The 22,664-nt window shown below is 39.2% G+C and overlaps 2 protein-coding genes across 9 annotated transcripts in view; one reads left to right on the top strand and one right to left on the bottom strand.

Annotated features, from left to right (window-relative positions):
* LOC130567618 (tight junction protein ZO-2-like) overlaps window positions 1–19,830 on the top strand; it is a 65,289-nt gene extending 45,459 nt beyond the window's left edge. For 7 of the 8 annotated variants that reach the window (XM_057355849.1, XM_057355853.1, XM_057355854.1 and 4 more), the window contains 17 exons: window positions 531–684; window positions 5,005–5,116; window positions 5,415–5,533; window positions 5,984–6,047; window positions 7,167–7,317; window positions 8,238–8,346; window positions 9,549–9,768; window positions 9,872–10,056; window positions 12,279–12,374; window positions 13,311–13,390; window positions 13,579–13,789; window positions 14,474–14,574; window positions 15,272–15,493; window positions 16,627–16,743; window positions 18,024–18,368; window positions 18,512–18,597; window positions 18,680–19,830. In XM_057355849.1, the coding sequence (XP_057211832.1) occupies window positions 531–684; window positions 5,005–5,116; window positions 5,415–5,533; window positions 5,984–6,047; window positions 7,167–7,317; window positions 8,238–8,346; window positions 9,549–9,768; window positions 9,872–10,056; window positions 12,279–12,374; window positions 13,311–13,390; window positions 13,579–13,789; window positions 14,474–14,574; window positions 15,272–15,493; window positions 16,627–16,743; window positions 18,024–18,368; window positions 18,512–18,597; window positions 18,680–18,848 (2,541 nt within the window). In that variant the 3' untranslated portion in view covers window positions 18,849–19,830. The remainder of the gene's footprint in view (window positions 1–530; window positions 685–5,004; window positions 5,117–5,414; window positions 5,534–5,983; window positions 6,048–7,166; window positions 7,318–8,237; window positions 8,347–9,548; window positions 9,769–9,871; window positions 10,057–12,278; window positions 12,375–13,310; window positions 13,391–13,578; window positions 13,790–14,473; window positions 14,575–15,271; window positions 15,494–16,626; window positions 16,744–18,023; window positions 18,369–18,511; window positions 18,598–18,679) is intronic. The other variant, XM_057355850.1, reaches the window with a different exon arrangement.
* Window positions 19,831–19,931: 101 nt separating this feature from the next.
* pierce1 (piercer of microtubule wall 1) lies at window positions 19,932–21,515 on the bottom strand. Its single transcript, XM_057355857.1, has 3 exons — window positions 20,807–21,515; window positions 20,218–20,296; window positions 19,932–20,114 (listed from the first exon to the last, which is right to left on the bottom strand). The coding sequence occupies exons 1-3, from the start codon at window positions 20,950–20,952 to the stop codon at window positions 19,932–19,934; spliced, it is 408 nt and encodes a 135-aa protein (XP_057211840.1). The 5' UTR covers window positions 20,953–21,515.
* Window positions 21,516–22,664: the final 1,149 nt, after the last annotated feature.

Raw genomic sequence — 22,664 nt, 5'->3', positions numbered from 1 at the left:
TTAATGCATTTGTCAGATGTGTTTATTCTATCTACCCTTTTTAAAGTGAAGGTGACCTATTTGTCAGGTATGGTGACCCATACCCGAAATGTGACCTCTGCGTTTAACCCATCCAGAGAGTAGTGAACACACGCACAGCAAGTGGTGAACACACGTACACCCGGAGCAGTGGGCAGTGAAGTGCCCGGGGAGCAAGTAGGGGTAAGGTGCCTTGCTCAAGGGCACCTCAGTCGTTACCCGCCGGCCCTGAGAATCCAACCGACAACCTTCTGGTCACGAGTCTGACTCTCTAACCATTAGGCCACGACTTTTGTGTCATAATATAGACATTATTACACAAAAAAATCTAAATTATTTGTAATTTACAGCTGTGAAATTACTTTATTTTCTGATGATGTCACTAAGCCCCTCCCTCCTACTTCCTTCTAAATGTTTTAGCGTGATGTGTGTTTCCTTAGGATCAAACACGTAAGCTTTGTGTTGTAAACCCAATGCTCTCCCTATTGAGCTACTAGAACATGTTTCTTCAGATCAACGGGACGGTCACAGAGAACCTCTCTCTGAGCGAAGCCGGCAAGCTGATCGAAAAATCACGTGGCAAACTGCAACTGGTGGTCCAACGGGACAACAAACAGATCCTGGTGCGAATTCCCGCCCTGGCGGACAGCGACTCGGAGCCTGACGGTAAGCTGTTTACTTTAATATAGTATTCGATCATAGATTAGTCTCCGTTGAGGCCGTTCCTGAGCGATGATGGTCGCCTCTGCTGGGTTGTTCTCCAACACCACACTTTAATTAAAAGCAGATAGCACCAATTGGCTCAAATAAATCAGATTAGTTATATCATGTACACATTCGCCAGGCGCAGAGGCTGTAAGAAATGACTCTTAATTATGCAAGTGACTATTAATGGACTGGAAATGAGAGGATGGAGGAGAGTAATTTGTTGCTCTCGGTGTCAGAACGGGTTATCATTCAATGGCATAATTTTCTGTATGCAATTGATTTAATGAATTTGTCTTCTGCAGAGGTCAATCTTTGTCATACAGCTGGACACGGGTTATAAAACATGTTCTAGCCATAGGAGTTATAGATAGAACGTATTTTAAACAGGAACACATAGTTATTGCAAATGACAAGCTTGTATTTTCAGATACACACTGTTTCTTATTAGACTATTTAGCAAAGATTTGAAATGTATTGGCTCCATACATCTGGTATTAAAAGAGTAGTTTACCCAAATATAAAAATTCTCCCAATTTATTCGTCCTTATGCCATCCCAGATGTGTACTTCATGACTTATTTTCTGCAGTTGAACACAAACGATTCATTTTATATTTACATTTATGTTTTTTTTTTTAAAGCAAAATGTGTGAGACATTCAATTTTGTTAACTAACACTGTAAAAATATTTTTTAGCGTATTTTCGACATTTTGACACGTCAAATTACAGAAAAGTGTTTTTTTACAGGATTTCTTTTTGTCTATTTACCGTTCAATACGTAGTGTATTAATGTTGTCAGTCCCATTGGTTCTCACGGTTTGTCGACTAGTTGTCTTATGCATGTTTCATCCCAAAAAATAGCAAGAACCAATGGGATTTTAAGTTATTGACATGCTGCCATATTTTAATTTAGCACACTGATCTATTTGTTTACATTGATACACACCCAAAACACAGTTTGGCCAGTATTTCACCCTTAATTTGTTTAAATAACAATTTGTCTTGATGCGTCCCAAACAATAGGTATGTAACAACCGTCAGATTAAAAAAAGTAATGTAAGAAAAAACGGTTTATTCCCATTTTACAAGTGAGATATTAATACCAGGTGTTTCAGCATTGCTATCAAACACATTGAATGTTTTTGACACCAGAAAGATGCGCCGAGAAAAGAGAACTGCATGCTTAAAATAGAAATTCTATTTCTGTGTTCTTTTTTTCAGATAATACAGATATGTCTTACTTTTAACTGATGGACCGCAGAGACACGACATAAAGTCTGGTTGCCTTTATTCTGTAATCGTGATTGTGCCTCCAAAACCTGTACAACTTTCACACTGTGCTCTTATATTTTTATGCTAACCTTCTTTTTAATACCCTTCTTAATCAATAAATATAACTATTCACTGTTACGTTTGTGTGGTGGTGACTTATTTGATCATGTTAAAGATAGCCGGTGAAGAAAACCGTGGCTGTCAATTTTGGGAAGGATAACACATCTCACGGATGCTATTTCATACTCTTCAGCTGTTGTAAGGGCGGGACAGCTGCGTATCGTATCGCTCGTACAGACATAACATCCTTGAGTTATTAAATGCGGGTGGAGATGCAGGGGGCTGGAGAAATGCTTTTACTGCTTGCATTCAACAGCGAGGGAAAATGACTCACCGTGGGCATGGGATATGTTGTTCCCCGCTGTTTAGTGAAGTAAAAACAAGGTGTGATTTACACGCCGCTGCAGAAAGGCATCGCTTACGGTTTATTGCCTCTCACGTACTAGCTTGATCTACTTTTCATTTTGACTACATGATGCGATGGGCGCCCTTCGGCTGGTTCCTCATTTTCATTTTGCATTGTATGCAAAAATCTGTGACTTTATGGTTGATGTAGAAAGCAAGAGACTTAACGTGATCCATCAGTTCTGCACCCTGTGTGTTTTTCCTGATACGGATAGTAAATGTCACGCCAGCATGTTCATTTGCTTTGCTGTGTAAATTCAGATATTTGTACTTTGACAACATGATTTGTCTTTCATAATATGACGTATTTCCGTGCGAGATTGAATATAAGTGAGAAATTCATGTAGGGTGGGACTTTATTGTATGTGATAAGATATGATTGTGTACTCTTATTAATGTGTATTGTTATACAGGTATAATAATCTAAACATGGATGAGACCTCTGTAATATCTTAATTATTTCTCCTAGATGTCAATGAGATTAAATAGAGAGCGAATGAAAAGTTTTGTTGAAGTCTCCTGCTCGCATATATGTCTCCTGGGATTTTATCTCACAAATGAATTTCAGAAGAGATCTCAACAACGTCATCAACTAAGACAAAGTTGATAGATAGTTGAATGAACATGTGTGTGTGTGTGTGTGTGTGTGGTTTGAACTGGAGCTGAGGTCGTGGCTTTGCTGTTTTGGGTTGTCGTCCGGGATTGAAACATGCAGCTGTCTCGTCTCTGTGGTTTAGCCTCCTCCTCATAAAACACAGACTGTAATTTTATCCCCACCCAACAGATGCAAACACGCCTCAGTCTGGAATAAAAACACCCACTCCCATCTCTTCCCTGTTATTCATCTGTAGCTATGTTTACGTGAAGCATAATCTTCCATTAATAACATGACCGATGACCCATTCAGAAAAAAAAATGAAGATCAGATAGAGTGCATTCAAATGAAATTTCTATCCTACCGAATATGGTGGTGTGAATCTTAAATAGCCTTAAGTAACAAAAGATTAAAAGTAGATCCAACTTCATTCACAATCCGATATCTCATTCGGCAAAGAAGCCAAAACGTGATGACATTTTAGTTCAGAGTAGTGCTTCAAAGGGGAGGGGTGGAGTGAGCCGTTGGTTGCAATTCGTGACCTCACCGCTAGATGCCTCTAGAATCTCCACTTTGCTCCTTTAATGTAAATTGACAAACTTCTGTGTGCAAACAAAGTGAATGCATTACATACATCAATTTCATACGTGAAAACCCAGGTCAAGAAATGACCAATTTTGTGTATCATATAGAATCTTTGTCAGCGTTTTTGTCCGAGTCACCCGTGTTAGCTCCATGCAGCACGTGTTCACCCCCGCTCGCTCTGAAGCGGCTGGACAGCAGAATTATTTTATGGATGGAGTGTGTTTTAGATTTGGAGAACTGTCACGCTGTACCGCCCACCGGCAGCACTCGGAAGAGCAGAGGAGTTCTGTTATTTCACTGGACGTGCACTTACATTCACCGGCAGAACACACAGTAACTTTTTCCTTCTTCCCCCGGTCGACTTCCCGTCTCGCTTTCTCTTTTAGGGCGACACCTTGTTGTTCTGCTCTGTGCTCTGCATCTTGTTGGGTTTACTCATTATTAAATGACTCATAACTCTCCTGGACAAAGTAGAATGAGAAGTTGAAGGGACAGTTCACTCAATTTGTTTGAGAAAATGTCAATGTTTACTCGTGTCATTTCAAACCTGTCTGAGTTTCTTTCTTCTGCAGAACACAAGAAGATATTTTGAAGAATGTTGGTGACCAAACAACAGTGAAACCCATTGACTTCCATTATGTGGACACAAAACCACTTTGACATTTTTCAAAATATCTTCTTTTGTCTTTCCACACAAGAAGAAGAGTCATATACAAGTTTTGAGTGAGGGTGAATAAATAAAGACTGCATTTTTGGGTGAACTATACCTTTAAGGCTCCATAGGTAAAAGAACATCATGCAGGATTTGAGAAACATGAGGGTGAGTTAAAAGTAAATAATAACAGAACATTTTTGTTTTTGGCGAGCTGTCCCTTTAACTTCCATGTAGCTTTATGTATGTGGGGACTTTCTGCTTTTACAAACAGCTCCGCTCTCCAAGCCATTTTGCTGTAGATGTCACTTCCTGTCTGTCTTTCTCTGGCTTCCTCAGGGTGTTCTGTCTTTAAGATTAATCCGACGCACCTTCTGCCTCTCTATAACACCGCTATTGGTCGCATCACGGCAGCTTTATGATAGTCTATTTGAATCTTGTTGGTGTCGATAAGCACGATTATTCGGGTTGTACCTTTGCGTAACCCCCCCGACACATCCTGTGGTCAAAATTGCAGGGTATCTAAGCAAAAGATGTTATAACGGGGCAGATTTTGACAAATTAACACCAAGTCGACTGTAACATGGTGGTCTGTATTCTGTGGTTGTGGGTCCGCTTAATTCTGTCTCAACTGGGCCTCGTCTCTTTCCTGTTTAGAAAATGAAAGGGTAATCCATGGCTTCTCTTTATGCTTGTTTGTTGTCCCGCAGATATTTCTGAGATGGAGTCGTATCATTCCTACTCGCCTCAAGAAGACCAAAGGTCACGGCAATCTGACCTCTCATCACACTCGTCTAATGACGTGGCACGAGAGAACGCCAGGTGAACATCCATTCCTGTGACCTTCAGTTTCATCATTTATGTTCACGAATTATGATTGCTTAAGCACCTAGAATAGAATACCCTGATTGTTATTGCAATAGCAAATTTTCAAGTTTTCATTAGTAACACATACAGTACACATGAAAAACATACGATATGTACAGAAGGGCATACAAATATATTCAAAACGAAAACATAAGATTGAGAAAAGTTGTAAATGGAGGTAAAAGATTGAATGTACATAACATAAAACGAGATTATTCATTTCATCTTCAATTTTACTGTGTTGTATTTTCAGGGAGGAACCTCAAAGCCGATTGGTCAAGGTGCCCGTGACGTCATCGCCCTACAAAATTCCAGAAGATCCGCCTCCACCTCATGAGGAGAAAGAGGAGCCACGCGAGGCAGAGCCACCGCGTAAGAAATTAATTCTAGTTTAATATTAGAACAAAAACCTACACTTTTGGTTTGTAAAGGCATTTATTTATTGTTTACGCGTGCCGTGAGATCAAACGTAGCATTGAGTATACTGCTGCTCTGTTTGCAGGGTCCAAAATCAACTCTCGCCAAGCACCAAATACACGTAATTCAAATATTTGGCTGCTAACTTTTTTCCTTATACAAGGAAAAACAGCCAGATAAAAATCTCATTGTCAAGAAAAGATCAAATATAAAATTATTATATTGTAATATAATGACATAATATTATAAGATTAATATATTACATATTGTTATAATTATGTTTAATTACATGATACATACAATGGCAAAACTACATTTAATTTAGGACACTTTCAGCTTGTTGCAAACAGTTAATTTTGGACAGAGTCGTCAAAAAGCTAAATTCGTTCATTTTCAATGTTACAGCAAAAATAAAGACAACCCCCAAAATCCTGCTGAGACCCAGCCCAGAGGACGAGGCCATGTACGGGTGAGTGACTTCCGTGAAGAACCTCCGGGTTTAAACTCCTCGCACATCATCATCTTATTCACTGAACTAAGATCATATCCACTAACTGAACCTGAGGACTGTTTAAGAGCTACAGACCTGCAGTTCAGTCACCACGCGCTCGCCCCACACATACTGCCTTTCATAACCGCTTCAAAGCATCCTTGCACCTGTTCCTCTGTCTCCATCTGCTCTTTTAGAAACGCTTTACCAAAGGAAAATTCTGTTTATTCACTCTTATGTTGATCCCTATGCTGTCATTATTTTATAGAAGGTCCTAAAAGCACAATAAAAAAGAACTACAGAAATAATGAGTAAATTAATAGAATGTAAGTCAGTCTGAAAAAAACTTTATGAAGGTGAGTAAATAATGACAACATTTTTGTTTCGGTTTAAACTGTTCATCATTTACTCATGTAATGTTGAATTTTTATTTTGAAGAATGTTGGTTACCAAACAAAACTGGCCCTCATTGACTTTGATTGAATAGACACAAAACCACAGAGACATTTTTCAAAATATCTTCTTTTGTGTTTTACAGAAGAAAGAGTCATACAGGTTTTTATGACAGGAGGGTAAATAAATGATGACAGGCGTTTTATTTTTGGGTGAACTATCATTTTAAATTCACATCTGACTGGCGACTACATCTACTATGCAGTATATTTAAAAGCAGTCAGTATTTATTCTGCTTTCGACTGTACAGTTGACTTGAATCATAAAAGAAAATATCATGGCTGTGAAGTACTGTGATAGTATCGAATGTCAAATGGTAAATCGTACTATTTCAGTACTCTTGAAAAGTTAATATTGTTTCATCTGCCCTATTGATCCTCAGCCATCAGGATCTTCTTCGTGGTGGTTTTAGTAAGAGGCATGTGTGTTCAAGTGTATTCCTGCCAGACGCTTTATAATGCCTTTCTGAAGTGATGTCACCAGGGAAAACCGTCTCTTATTACAGAGCAGATAGATAAATACCTCACGCTTCCCCTCTCTCTCTCTCTCTCTCTCTCTCTCTCTCTCTCTCTCTCTCTCTCTCCCTCTCCCTCTCCCTCCCTCTCTCTCCCTCTCTCTCTCTCTCTCTCTCTCTCTCTCTCTCAGGCCCAATACAGTGATGGTGAGCTTCCAGAAAGGAGAAAGTGTGGGACTGAGGCTGGTTGGAGGAAATGATGTGGGGATATTTATAGCAGGAGTTCAGGAGGGCAGTCCGGCTGAAGAGGAGGGTCTCCGTGTAGGAGATCAGATCATGAAGGTACAAACAGCAGTAGGTCGGATTGTCGCTGTGCTTTTTTAATATTGTCCTCGTATGAAATAGTAAATTACGCACATTAAACAATATATAAATGCGCCATTTTCAAGATTTTTTTTCCATGAAGACTGCTAATAATGTTGGGCAATAAGGGTTCTTACACCAAAAACAAACCTAAATAATACATGCAAAGTTTTTAATACTGTGACTTTGCTTTTTACATATAAAATAAGATTTTAATTATAAGGAAACACTTTGTTTTTTTTCTCTTTGTTTTTTTTCCGTTCTTTATTAGCATTCAATTTTTTTCTGTTTATGATAAATTTATAATGCTAAAGCTTTTTCTTTTTTATTATTTATTTATTTTGGCATTTAATTTTTTCTATTTTTTCTGTTTATAGTAAATTTATAATGCTAAAGTTTTTTTCTTTGTTTAGCATAAATATTTATTTCTTTTTTAGCATTTCTTTTTTCTGTTTGTAGTAAATGTATGATGCTAAAGGTTTTTCTTTTATAGCATTTAACTTTTCTGTTTATAGTAAATTTATAATGTTAAAGTTTGTTTAGCATTACATTTTTTCTTTTTTGATCATTTTCTTTTTTCTGATTATAGTAAATTTATGACGTTAAAGGTTTTTAGCATTACATTTTTTTCTTTTTCGCATTTAATTTTTTCTGTTTATAGTAAATGTATAATGCTTATGGTTTTTCTTTTTAGCATTTTTTCTTTTTAAGCATTTAACTTTTTCTGTTTTTATTCAAATGTATTTTTTCTTAGACCCTTAAAATTAAACAGTGGCACACTTTTGAGTAATTCTGAAATGTATTTTTTTTTTACAATTTTACACCCAATTAAACATGGGAATTTGGACAGGACATTTTGGAGTTATATGCATTTGTCACTGTGTGTCTGTCTCTTACAGGTGAATCACGTTGACTTTCGGGGCATCGTGCGAGAGGAGGCTGTGCTGTTCCTGCTGGAGATCCCGCGAGGGGAGGTCGTGACCATCCTGGCACAGAATAAATCGGAGGGTGAGAGCAAGAGAATCCACACACATTATACACTGCCCTCCTCGCTTCACCCGAGGGAAGAACTTATCAACAGTTATGATGGTGTAAAAGTCTGTGGCTGTGTTTTAAACACTACTGTAGGAAGCTTTTTCTACTGTCCACATAGGTAGCAGCTTTCTAACATCCTGTCTACACCAGGCGCGAGCAGTCCAACACGACAAATGCCTTGTTCTTAATGGGTTTCTCGCGTCGCGCTTCATCCAGCGTGGACAAAATTAAACATTACAATGGTTCTAATGGGTTCTATTGTCTTTTGTTGTGTGTCGCGTCACTCCGCGTTGTGTCTGGTATAGACAGCGTGCAAGTAAGAATCACAAAATGCTGTGTCCTGTATGAATGCAGTACAGGTTTTGTTTGTTTTAACAGAGATATTATTTGAGCTCTAATTTAATGCTCTCTCTGTCCACACACACACACACACACACATACAGTGGCCAGTAAAGAGGTCACGGCTTGTTGCTCATCAGTACAAACCAGTTGTAGCCAGTTTTGTCTCATGCCAAATGTATTCATGCACAAACAGAGCCATGCCTTTATTTGCTGTAAAAACAGTAGCGGGCAGACATCATTTTTTTCAATTGATAATACTGGACAGCAGGTGGCTAATGGTTGATCAATATGCAGTTGGCTTCCAAAGTCCACATTGAAAAGCTAGGATTTAAAATCTAATCTCTTAAATCTAAGTTAAACTCATAAATACTTTCTGAAGTCTAATGTCTAAAAATGGAGAGCTGGATGCTGGATTGGTTTAAAGTCCAGCCGCTCTCCCAATGCCCTCATCCACAGCCGCATCCCAAGACATCGGGATGTCAGCAATAGGCTGTTTGCCCTCTCTCTCTCTCTCTCTCTCACCATCTCATGTCAGTGTGGAGTGGTGGATGTTGTCTCACGGGAGACGGAGGATTGGCACTGTGGGGGGGTTGAAGCTCATTTGGTCTGAGCAGAGACAGATGTGATCTCAGAGCTTTAATCAGGAGAGTGAGGCTACAGGAAATCTGACGCTTACACTTTCATCCTAAAATGCCTCTGTGAATTCTGGGTCAGATTATGGGAGAAAAGCGAACTAAGGATGCCTATGTGTCTCTCCTTCATTCAAAATACACATGTTATCAGTATATGCGTGTTATTGGCATATGCATAAATGTAAATGTGTCGTACCCTAGTTTATGAAGACATCATGGTGTCCGGTCGAGGGGACTCGTTTTTCATTCGGACCCACTTCGAGTACGAGAAAGAGCTTCCGCAGTGTCTGACATTCTCCCGAGGGGAGATGTTCAAGGTGGTGGACACCTTATACGATGGCAAACTGGGAAACTGGCTGGCCGTCCGCCTCGGCAAAGACAGCCAGCTGCAGGAGAAGGGCATCGTTCCGAATAAGAGCAGGTGAGAACAGCAGTCTCTGTTGGATTGAGATGAATTACTTGGGGGTGTTTACTTCTTGGTGTGTAGCATCTTATATCTGTAACGATCTCTGTCTGCCGATCAGAGCGGAGCAGATGGCAAACGTCCAGAACTCGCATAATAAAGGTTCAGGAAGCGACCGAGCAGACTTCTGGAGACTACGCGGTCAGAGGGCGGCGAAGAAGAAAGATCTGCGGAAGAGTCGAGAGGAAAGTTCTGCGGCCGTCTCCACCCGCTTCCCCGCCTATGAGAGGGTGGTGCTCAGAGAAGGTGGGGACACTACTTAACCTTTTCGTATTTATCCGATCCTTTATGCGACACAAATCTTGTTCAGGTAAAGAGAAACCAGACAATATTTAGCCTTAAAATAGTAAAGAACCACGGCAGCTAATTTAATAGCACACGATGACAAATGGACGAAGTGTGCTTCTGCTTTCCCTGCTTGTAGTTAAACCCATGTTTGTTTGTTTTGCGCTCATGAACAGTGATGCCACGTGATGTAGCTCCGCTGACCGTGCATACATACATGAATCAGTGTTTGCAGCTGAGTCAACACACTCGACCCTGAACATCACCAAAACAAGTTTATTCAAACCTCAAACGTCACAGAATCGCACTGACCCCATTTGTGCTATCGTTGGAATTAGGGAAAGCTTATTTTCTCATTCAATTAATAAAGAGGAAGAATCGATTTTTCTTTGTTCAGTTTTAAGGGGTTATTTATGTCAAATGATAGTTGTTTTTGTCTTGTGGGGGTTAATGTTATATACAGTATCGTTGATGCTGGGCGGTAACCTTGTATGTCCAAAACAGCTACTTTTGAGAAAGTGAGAAAAATAATGTCGAATCATCTTGACACCCTGTTCACACCGCCGTCGACCGACATGATCTCATTCATTTCCATGGTAACTTGCGCCCTGTCTACACTAGTGCGTTTTTGTTTGTATCTTTTCTCTCAGTTTTGGCCTTTCGTCCACACTGAAATGGTGTTTTTGTCAACACAACTGAGCTTTTTGAAAACGTACTCGGAAGTGGATGAATTTGAAAACGCCGTTTTCGGCGTTGTTGTGCGGATGAGGAAAACGGAGGTGTTTAAAAACGATGACGAGTTTTTCGTCACGTGACGCAGTTGTTTTGGCTGCTTTCCAGTTTGACAGCATTAATGTCAATTCGTGCATACTTTAGATTGCGTTTTAGGAGACTGAATATTTAACAATAGTAGTGATAGTAACTTTATTTTCTATAGCGCTTTTCAAGGAGCTTCTCAAAGCGCTTTAGGCTAGGCCGTTGTTGCCTAGACGACACTGTGATCCTTAACTGTCACAAACATCAAAATACAGCTTTTTTCTTGCATTTAAGTATTTATTCATTTATTATTTTGTATATTATGTTCACTGTAAACTTACATTTATTAATTTAGCGAAGCATCTTTTATTTCATTTTATTAATGCGGTGTAGCGTCACTAAACTCCGCGTGAGTTGTGAGTAATGTCAGCCGTCCATATTACCATGTCCATGGATTCACGCTTCGAATTTTCACCGGAAAGAGTAGGCCATCCGGGTACTTTGAGAATACTCATTTCAGCATGCTATGATTTGGGACCTACTAATTCTATTTTCGGATACTATTTAGGATGGATAGCATACGAATTGGGACGCAGCAATAGTCTTAGTGACATCCTTCAACATGAGCGACAGTGACCGTTGGCGACAGGAAGTGGGCGTGTCTGACGATGCGACAGAGTTGAAAATTGCTCCACTTTATGCAAATGATGAGCGACTTTCGGGAGCGACTACCAATAGAAGTAAAGCAGTGGAGCTCATGTCATCCGTCTCTCGTCTGTTACTGCAGGGTTTGTTTATAACTGTTACTAGAGCAACCAAAGCCAGGAACACCTTCTAAGGACCTCGTAGCAAGAGACTGCCGACAAACTGACAATTCTTAGCTTTTGTGAAACATTTTTGTTTGTTTTTCACTATAACACATTAAAGAGTATTTTCATTCGTGTTATCTAGCCAGCAGTTAAAAGCTCTGATATATGCAGTGAACTCCACCACAGAAAACTGATACAGCGGATAGCAAATATATCTTAATGTGCTTATAGTTGCCTGTATTGATCTAACAGTAACGGTCTGAAGGAGTAACAGCTACTTGCACACAACATTATTCACATCGAAGAGCAGACCTGCTTTTCTCTTTCACAGCTCTATTTTAAAAGACAGCTAAGATTTGTAATACATTTGAGTAAGAGACTTCTCACACTCCTACACCTGATATTATACTATACCCACAATATTACCTAATATAATCATCCTGATTCATGTGCCAAAAGCCACAGTAAAGAATCGTATTATATTATCATTTAAGTCTATATAATCCTTGTTTTATTCTGAGTTAGGGTGTGTACTGCCAATAATGTAAGCCGTTTGGTATTTTGTCAGGTTAATAAAAGATGAATGTATTATCTCTGAGTGTCTTCCTCTGCTTATAGCTGGATTCCGGAGGCCGGTTGTGTTGTTTGGACCGATCGCAGATGCTGCCTGTGAGAAGTTGGCATCAGAGCTTCCAGATGAGTTTGTAATTGCCAGTGAGTTGAAACCGCAGTCACTACTTCATTACCATTTCTAACTTCAACACGGGGCAGAGACACTGTTCTTTCAAAACAGGATATGTTTAAATAAGATACAAATAATACATTAAATAAATAAATAAAAATACTAGGGCTGTCAAACGATTAATCATGATTAATCACAACCAGAATTTGTGTTTACATAATATATCTCTGTGCATATTTATTGTGTATTGATTAACACATACATGCATATATTTCAGAAAAATATAAAAATGAATAAACATTTATATATAATTTCAATTATTGGTAAATATAAATAAATGCATCTATTTCCTAAAAATATATACATGTATGTGTATGATTTTGCGTTTATAAATACAAAATTAATATGCACAGCACATATATTATGTAAACACGAACTTTTATTCTGGATGCGATTAATCATGATTATTCATTTGACAGCCCTAAAAATGCATTTGGAATTTTTATTATAAAATAGAAATTAGGGCTGCTCGATATAAAAGAAAATATGGTATGTGATAACTTGCTAAATAATGTGATGTGCAATACGACAATGCTTAAAGTTTGTAAAATCAATTTAAATTTCATTCAAATATCTTGTAATATGCACATTTACAGTATTTTAATATACTTTGCAGACCAAATAAAAATGTTCTAGCTTCTGGAATTAAATTAAAATAGGTCAAAACATGTTGACAAAACTTAAAAAGAATTCGGAATTCGCATCTCGACTCGACTCTGCTTTTGCATCCAGTACGTGTGAATGGAGGAGAATGGAACTGGAACTAGGCTTTTCTAGATTTTGAGCCGGCAGCTAGCAGTTACTCATACTAGATCAATTGTTTAGTCTATTGTGTAATATATGGCACTTTTTAGTATGTATGTTTATTTGTAGTTTGATTTCACTCCCTTCTTTTTGTCTGATGGCAGAAACCGAACCCAAAGACGCCGGGTCAGAAAAATCATCTGGGGTTGTTCGTCTCAACACTATTCGTCAGATCATTGAACAGGTAATAATACAGTACACACAAATGAATGTGATCTGGGACATATTGCAAATATTCCCTTCAATTAAATTTGAGATCTACTATAATTATTCTTGGAGTTCTGTAGCTCAGCACACATACCAATAAAGTATATCTATATGCTGCTTTTATAAAAAATGGCCAAATAAACACTGTTATTGTCACTGATGCAGGACAAACACGCTCTACTAGACGTCACCCCTAAAGCTGTTGACACCCTGAACTACACCCAGTGGTACCCCATTGTCATCCTGTTCAGCCCGGACAGTAAACAAGGGGTGAAGACCATGAGGCAGCGAGTTATCCCCAACTCAAACCGCAGTGCCCGCAAGCTCTTCGACCAGGCTCTGAAGCTCAGGAAAACCTGCTCGCACCTGTTTACCGGTCAGTCCCGGGGCTCCAGACCACTCCCAAAATCTGTGAACATGAGAGTAGGTTGTTGCTTCATGGCAAATCTAGGACGTGGTAAATGTATAATCATGACATTTGAGAGTTATGATGGATGGGGAAGTCAAAGACTTGTAGGTTTGGAATACAGTGCATAATGGTATGGTTATGGATTAGTTGCATGGCATTATGATGCGTTGGTGTCGTGTTTGGAGCCTGACAGCTCCTGTGCCAAATGAATATATGTATGCATGTTTAGAGCAGGATAAACATACAGTTTAGATCATTTTGTGTTTTGAGGAAGAAAGAAACTCGAGGGATACCTTCATTTATTTCTGTGGCTTGTTAGGAGACGTGTGCCGTTTCATTTCTGAGCATATTTTGCCTGTTGAAACCGGTGGTCGGCCCTTTTATGGAATACAAAACGTGTGCAAATCTACTTGCTTCGCACTAGTATGGTGATGCTGTTTATTGTAAACATTGCAGTGGGCAGATGTCAGTGAAAATTGACTTTGACACAGATTCATGTTCAACATCGAGGAGAAAATCAGCAACTGGTTAAAGCGGCTGTTGGAAACACAGTGAGATAAATGGATCAAATGAACCTGGAGAGCTGTTGACCCAGATCGAAATGTTTTGATTCGTCTCTCTCTCTCTCTCTCTCTCTCTCTGGTCTGTTAGCTGTTATTGATCTGAACTCTGCTAATGATGCCTGGTACGGCAGTTTGAAGGAGACCATAAGACAGCAGCAGACTCAGGCTGTGTGGGTCTCTGAAGGGAAGGTAAAACAAATCAACAATATAAATCTCCTCCTATTCACATTCACTACAAACAGTATCTTAAAGTCAACATAAAATGTTGATGTTGCTTGCATAATTTATTAAAGATTTATTTAATGTTTGGAATAAGATACACGTGTGAATTGTGGACATTAATGGGGCAGTTCACCCGAAAATATAAATTCTGTCATCATTTAACTCACCCTCAAGTCATTACAAGCCTGTTTGACTTTCGTTCTTCTGCAGAACACGAAAGATATTTCGAAGAACGTTGGTAACCAAACAACAATGACTTCCGTTGTATGGGTACAAAACCACTGAAACATTTCTCAAAATATCTTCTATTGTGTTCCACGGAAAAAAGACTGGCATGACAGTAAATGAATGATGAGAGAATTATTATTTTGGGGTGAACTGATTCTTTAAGACAGTCATGCTTTCATGTTCACTTTAATGTAACATTTACAGCATCTTTATATTTTAAGAGTACTTTCACATTTCCCTACATTTCCCTATATCGTTCCCAGTTTATTTATGAATGCATGTCGTCTTTTCTAAAAGTCATTCCTCGTGTGTGTTTCTGCTTTTACTGTTCATCATTCTTCAGTGGTTCTCTACAGCTTTCGTTCTTTTTTTGTTTTTGTGTTCGTTTCGTTTTCGCTCCTCTCTGTACACAAGATCCATCATGTGTCTCTTTTAGCTGGACGGGACTGAGGCGGATCTCGATCTCCACGACGACCGCATGTCGTATCTCTCGGCGATGAGCGCCGACTACCTGAGCATGGACAGCCGGCTGACTAGCGACTACGATGACACGGCGGATGAGGGCGGGGCTTACACTGATAACGAAACGGACGAGCCGCTGGACCGCCAACGGGTGTCGGCCATTAGCCGCTCCTCTGAGCCGGTAATGCCAGAGGAGGTCAGAGCACGCACACACACATAAACTGTACACACACGTCAACACACATATGCGTGAAAACATGCACATCCATGCATGCTTACTAACTGCGTCACACATGCATCTTCGACAGTGATGGGTAAACAGCATGCACACACACGAACATGCTTGCTGCCATGGCATCTCTCAGCACAAAGTCAGCTGTGTCTGTTAGGAGAGCCGCAGAGGTCAAGACAACTAGGAAAACAGCATGTAGCACTTTCTCGCCTGCATGTAGTTGCATGCTGTTAATGTGAGAAGTGAATGATCTCCAGTTTACACGCTGAATCATGCAAAATGTTCAGTGCATGTGTGGATTTTAAATGCGAACTCTTCTGCCCCCTTCTGTTTAGTGTTGGAACTACAGCATTCCTACTATTATTCCTGATTATCAATCTTTACCCAACAGAAAAAATGAAACAATCTTCTTGCAGATATTTTTATCAGGGTTCCTATGGCCAGGAAAGCTCCGAGAGTTTTCAAATTTTAGGCCTGGGAAAAGTCCAGGTTTAAATGTAATGTTAAAATGATTAAAAACGTCACCAAAAAAATCTTGATCATTTTGATGGTTAGTATAAAGTCGTTTAGGGTCGCGTGAGTGAAATATTTTTCTTGACCTTATAAATCTTTTGATCTGAAGTTTTATGCTTAAATGTCTGAAATTAATTGTATAAACACATTCAACATGTTACATTCTTTCAAACTAAACTTTCATTTAATGACAATGTTTTTGAAATGCATCAACATTTCGATAAATTCAAAGCCAAGTGACTACACTGAGGATGCTAAAAATATAAAGTTTTCATTTTTCACATTGTGTCGTTTCATAGTTTTGACGAGTTTTCTTCTATTGTGAAATTTATAGAAAATAATAAAGAATAATTTAAGTGACCCAAAACTCTTGAACGGTAGTGTTTATTCAGTTATAAAATCTCTAGTGAACTAAGCATGATAATGTTAAATCAGAAATACACTAAAAGTAGGTCCAAGTTTCAGTACTTGAACGGATTGAAGACAAACACATCTTACTCGATGTTTGCAGTACTGTGTGCACGTGTGAGAATACATTCCTGTGCTGTGTTGTCTATTTTATCTGAATGCTGTTCGCTTCACAGATCCTCAGGAAGTCCAGCCCAGAGATTCGAGGTCGTATCCGCAGGGTGGGCAGTAGAGAGATGACGAGAGAAGCCAGTCCCCCCATACTGTCCAGCTTCCTGCCTGACCCCGCCAGGGTGAGCTCACATCCTCCACATCCATGTCTTCCTACTAAAAAACACGAATTATTGACATTTTTCGACAATCGCTATTAATGTTCTTAAAGGAATCAGATCGTAACTCAATTTTTCATTTAAAGCATCAATTCAAAGTAAAACGCCACAAAGAGCAAACCCCATATGTGTAATGACTGACCACCAGAATGTATTGTAGTACTTTTGCTGTAAAGATATTATAAATATTATACACTGACCAAAATTATAAACGCAACACTTTTGTTTTTGCCCCCATTTTTCATGAGCTGAACTCAAAGATCTAAGACTTTTTCTATGTACACAAAAGGCCTATTTCTCTCAAATATTGTTCACAAATCTGTGTTAGTGAGCACTTCTCCTTTGCCGAGATAATCCATCCACCTCACAGGTGTGGCACATCAAGATGCTGATTATTGCACAGGTGTGCCTTAGGCTGGCCACAATAAAAGGCCACTCTAAAATGTGCAGTTTTACTGTATTGGGGGGTCTGAAAACCAGTCAGTATCTGGTGTGACCACCATTTTCCTCACGCAGTGCAACACATCTCCTTCGCATAGAGTTGATCAGGTTGTTGATTGTGGCCTGTGGAATGTTGGTCCACTCCTCTTCAATGGCTGTGCAAAAACAAAAGTGTTGCGTTTAAAATTTTGGTCAGTGTATATTATAATATATTTATATGAAACACAACTTTGAAACGGATGACTAACAACTCTTTCCCTGACCTCATTCTGCTTCGTGCAGAAGAGCGGTTCGATTTGGCGCTATCGTTTTTCCAGCAGTTCAGAATCTTCTCGCGGCGGCTCAATGACACACTGTGGTACAGTACACCATAGAGCCAGTGTATCATCAGTGTTGTGCTGAATTCATGCTTAAAACTAGATGCATTTATTCAGATTTTAGCATTTGACCAGTTAATGTTTGACAGCTTCACTAGTAGGTAGCGTTGCGTCTTTTGTGTTTGGGGTGATGCATTTATTTTCATTGTGCAATGAGGAACTACCATTCCAGTACTGGTTATGTTTCCTAATTCCTGTTGTGTTTTTTTACAGAGTTACTTAAGTCTTATGTAATTTACCAAAACGTGCTGGAAATTCAACATTTCAGTCAACATATTTGCCATGAAACACTCTAGCAATGCAAAACTGGGCTAATCCGGCTCTGTGGGTTTAATCGGACCCTTATATGAAAAAAGAGGTTAAGTATAGTCAGAAAAGCTCTGTAGTTATGTTTTTTGTAACGGTGATGTTTTACCTGTCCTTCAGGTAAAAATGCTGTCTCAAGGCGAGGCGCCGCGGGGGCAGTACGACCCCTGTCGAAACTACGACTCGCGTTCAAGCAGTCCGGCGAGCAGCGATCACCCCCGCAGCCGAGACTCTCCGGCAAAGACCAAGCCCCAACCTCCGCCCCCTGCCCTCAAACCTGCCCTTAAATCCCGCGCATCCAGAGGTCTCAACAGCCCCCCGATAAAAAACAAGGAGGCCGTGGAAAAGAGTCCCGATGATCCATCTCAGAGATCGTTTATGGGCAAAGTAAAGGCCTTCGAACAGATGGATCACATCGCTCGCTCACAAAGGGTTTTGGAACTCCAAGAGGCCCAAATTGCACGGGTAAGTTACTACATTACTATTTCTGTTTTTTTTAAGCCACCCTCGACATGTCCTGTACCAGCAAATACTGTATGTCAACACAGGAGTAAATCAAACAGGGTGTTTCATATGCTGTGATGCTTATCTTGATGACATTTTTTCAGGTAGAAATTGCTCAGAAACATCCAGACATCTATGCTGTCCCAATGAAATCTCAGAAACTGGACCACAACAGGCCACAACCTATAGGGTAAGAGCTCATTTAGTTTCTTTCAGGGTACAAAATGTGTTGTTTTAAAATCAGACTAACCTCTGTGTTTGCTTTATTCCAGCTCCAGTGCTCGACCAGAGCCCCAGACACCTTGCAAGCTGCCATACACAGAGAGCCGGCCGCTCGGCCCCGGCGAGGAGCCCGCCAATGATCTCCGACGGCAGACGTCTGAGAAGACCAAGCGTGGTTATTATGCCAACACACAACAGTATCAGGACACCGAGCTGTAGAGTTTCTCTGCTTCGGCTCACCGCACAGCTTCATCATTCCACCGGGGCGCCGCCCCGCACCAAAACTGCTGCTGACTTGGAAGCCCTTTTGCTTTTAAGTTTCCCACGCCTTTTTCTTTTTCACTTCAAAGAAGTTTCAACGTTCTGTCCGTGTGGATAGGATTTGATTTAATTCCTCATGATTCCTTTTTTTTTCTGCGCATCTGTTCTGTTCCTTCTGCGTGATCCATGTTTTCTTGCCTATGCAAACGTTTCGGTTTCTGCGACGCAAAACAGAAACTTCTCGACACGAGTTTTTCCCTCGCCCCATGAAACCGTAAACCCGTCGCGTGCTACAGACCAGCTTTTTGTTACTCTTTAACGTTCTTTTTATAAGCCTGATGAAACGTCTCGGACTCTTTTAAGAAAAAGTCACTCTTTGAGGTTTATACTGTCTTTGCATTCCTTCATTTATGATCATGTGTGTATGTGATGTAAGACGATACACTGGATTTTGTTACAATGTTTTGAAGTGCCTTTTACTTCATGAATAACGTTGGAGGTTTGTGGACTTGACAATCCAGCCCTCTGGACAATATTTTGCTGCTTACAGCTTCAAGGAAAAACAGGGACAAAGTCGACACCAAAACCCTTAATGCCGTGCGCCACTCACGTGAAACCTCAGTGTAGCAACAGCAAGAGAGATGAATTGTGTTTCCAAAAGGACACTTCACCAATCAGGTTGGTTTGAGTAATAACAAACTCGAGTTTTAACTGCTGTTGTCTTATTTCAACCTCACTTTTATGATTTAACACGCTTGATTGTACATCGTACACGTATCAGTTCAAAGTGCTTCTACAACTCGTGGATTATATTTTGATGGCTTCCGCTATGTGTGACGGTCACACACGGAGAGAACCCTGCCCGGACGTTTGTGCTCGGGTCGGCTGTGGAATTTCACTGTACTACACCAAATAAAAAGAACTATATTGACATTGTTGATTTGGTTTGTTTGTGTTTTATTCATCCGAGTGACATGGACTTGTTTTACCTACATTTAATTGTGGTGATACTGAAAATACACACAGAATGAACACTGGATTTTACTGAGATTTGCCATCTGTGTGGTATAAGTGATGAAAAGTGATTCTGTTGTGAAGCACGTCGGTTGTGTTGGGTCCGGTGAGTCTGCTCTTGTCCAGTGAGGTGTTGAAACCGTTATCCCTGTACATCCCGCTCTTTAGATGATGCTCTGAAAACTTCCGGCTGCTTCCTTTAAAGCTGGTCTAAAATCATTCATAGTATGTGTGAAAATATTTATGGCTAAATAATCGTATAAATCCACAAGTACAGGACGGTGTTTTTCAAAAATAACACCGTATCACTCACCGGCATCTCATGAACTGTAGGCTTTTTGCTTCCGTATGTTTGATTTGTCGTTTGGTAAAGAGGGTTAATGATCTTTTTGCTGAAAAAACAATACCTGTTTATTAAGATAGTCGTTGTGAGAATAATAATCAATTTGAGTTGCTTATTTCCGTCAGGAATGGATGATAAGTAATAACAATGTATTCAAATTCTTAAGCTTTTCAGGTAAAACGCATGTGACCCGGCCTGTGAAATCCTCGTAATCTTTGTTTAATTTGAACTATTGATTTCAATTTTTGATACGGTCTTAGTTAATATTATAGATATTAATGTTATATTCCACAGAATGTATTTTACATTATTTTAATTTTATGTAAATTAAATAAATAAAAAATCAGATAAATTTCCACAGGCAGGGTCACAAATGTTTGTTTAGGAAGGGAATGAACAGTGTGTGCATATATTTTAACTATGTGTTCATATTCATGTTTAATATAGTACATCGTGCATATATAAAACATTTTAATTTACATTTTAAAATGTTAATGTGTAAAATGCGAGGGATGGTCGTTGTATGATCCCATCATGCACTGGGGCTAAAGCTACTCACCTGTATCCTTTGAAGCACTCCGGATTATTAAAGCGATTTGGTATGTTCTTATCCACATTATAAACATCGCTCGTCTTAATTTCTGACGTGTTTGCAAGAACTTCTGCCTCGGTTTGGATCTCTTCGTTCGCGAAATGCTCGTCCATATTTCAGTTTTTAACAAACGCTAACCGTAAACTTTAGCAGCTCATTATTTTCGCTGCTAACAACATCGTTACTAGGTGACGTCATGAGCGCTCCTCTCCGTGAATGGTTGGTGACGTCACACGTCTTTCCTACCACGAATGTAGTACTTATTTACAAAAAAGGTTTTGAATAGACTTTAAACGTTTATAACACTATTTAGAGCTGTCTGTTACACAGACATGGCGCTTGAATAATGTCTTGTGGTTCCCCAAAATATGACATTGATAGTCTAGGTGTAATACAAAACAAACAAACAAAAAACATTACAATTTACAAATGTACGTTTTTAATAATTCATTATGTGGCTTTGCACGTTTGGAAAGTAGAGAAAATATATATTTGAAGTAGACACATTATAGGAATATCAGTGGCTCCCATCATCAGTTCCAGTCACAGAGGAGAATATAGTAGGTGTAGCGCTAAACATTCAAGTATTTCATCTTCATTATTGTGTCCAAAACTGTTTCTTCATGCAGATTCACACACTGCCACAGTGCATTATTACTCACGGTACGAGTTTGAGTCTGGCCTAGCGCGTACCAAAAGTAATAATGGACCGTGAAACAGTTCAAAGGGCTCCATTCTTCAATGCATTTCACAAAAAAATCACTCATATGGAGTTCTGGTGCTCCAAATCACAGATAATAAATCCATCCATGGCTCCATTCGTGTCATAGAAAGATATTAAACGTTAAACACTTGTTTTATACATTCTGAACAATGACATTAAAGCTTTTCTAAAGTACATTGATCTAAATGAACAAAGAATAATACATTATACACACTAAATGCTTGTCATCAAAAGTGAAATACACACAGTTTCATGCACACATCCTACTTTAAGGCCTTTATTAATATTACACTGGTCAACAGAGGGCGCAATTGCTCATTTCTTCAAAAAATTAAAAGGCTGCTGCTTAAGTTTTCTTTTATATTTGGTGTAAATGAGTAAATAACAGGAGATGTCAATGTAACGTTTTTAAATAAATCCCAGAATGTAATCAATTAACTCTTGCACAAACTGCAAATTTTCAAAGTCAAGCCAATTCTCTTCTAAAAGATTTTCCTATTACTGCAAAATACAAGCAAAATGCTGTAACAATTCTGGTCTAGGTGTTATACGTGTTACGTGCTACTATAAATAACAAAATTATAACTCCATGTTATACATATTACATGCTACGAACAAAATAATAATTCAAACACAAAACATAAAAAAAATAATGCTAATGAATTAATGTACGTGCCCGTATATTACACGGTGTGTAGTGTAACCTAGAATTCTAGTAATGTTTTGAAATTCTACCTGAAAATATGCTTCAGTCTCCAAATATGTGCTGGTCCAGAGAGTACATCTGGTTCTTGAGGAGGTCCATAGAAACACGTTTGAGCTCCAGAACCTGGACTTTGCTTTAAATGTGGTCAGATCAGTGTAGTCTGTAGCTGGACATGTGAGAATTGAAATGCCTTTGTCATGTAAGCGGTTCTTTTTATTGCACCTTCCTGTGGAAGTGAGGAATCAGGATGGTCATTCCCCAAACCGGAATTCCTGTGTGTGCTTGGAACTGATAAAACTGCTGTAAAGAACAAACTCCATCCTCCTGCTGAAGTTTGTCAACTTTGAGAAGAAAGTTTCTAAAGACATACGGTTTCTTTGAAGTTATAGCTATTA

The sequence above is a fragment of the Triplophysa rosa genome, linkage group LG17 (assembly GCF_024868665.1).
Source record: "Triplophysa rosa linkage group LG17, Trosa_1v2, whole genome shotgun sequence".
Lineage (NCBI taxonomy): Eukaryota > Metazoa > Chordata > Actinopteri > Cypriniformes > Nemacheilidae > Triplophysa > Triplophysa rosa.
This window is presented reverse-complemented; position numbering and strand designations above follow the sequence as displayed.

What these genes read in the sequence shown, in the direction of transcription:
- pierce1 (XM_057355857.1), bottom strand. Translation starts at nt 20,952, where the DNA reads ATGGACGAGCATTTCGCGAACGAAGAGATCCAAACCGAGGCAGAAGTT. An exon ending in GAGTGCTTCAAAGGATACAG is followed by an intron (nt 20,297 to 20,806) that starts GTGAGTAGCTTT and finishes TTGTTTTTTCAG; the next exon opens with CAAAAAGATCATTAACCCTC. An exon ending in CTACAGTTCATGAGATGCCG is followed by an intron (nt 20,115 to 20,217) that starts GTGAGTGATACG and finishes GAATGATTTTAG; the next exon opens with ACCAGCTTTAAAGGAAGCAG.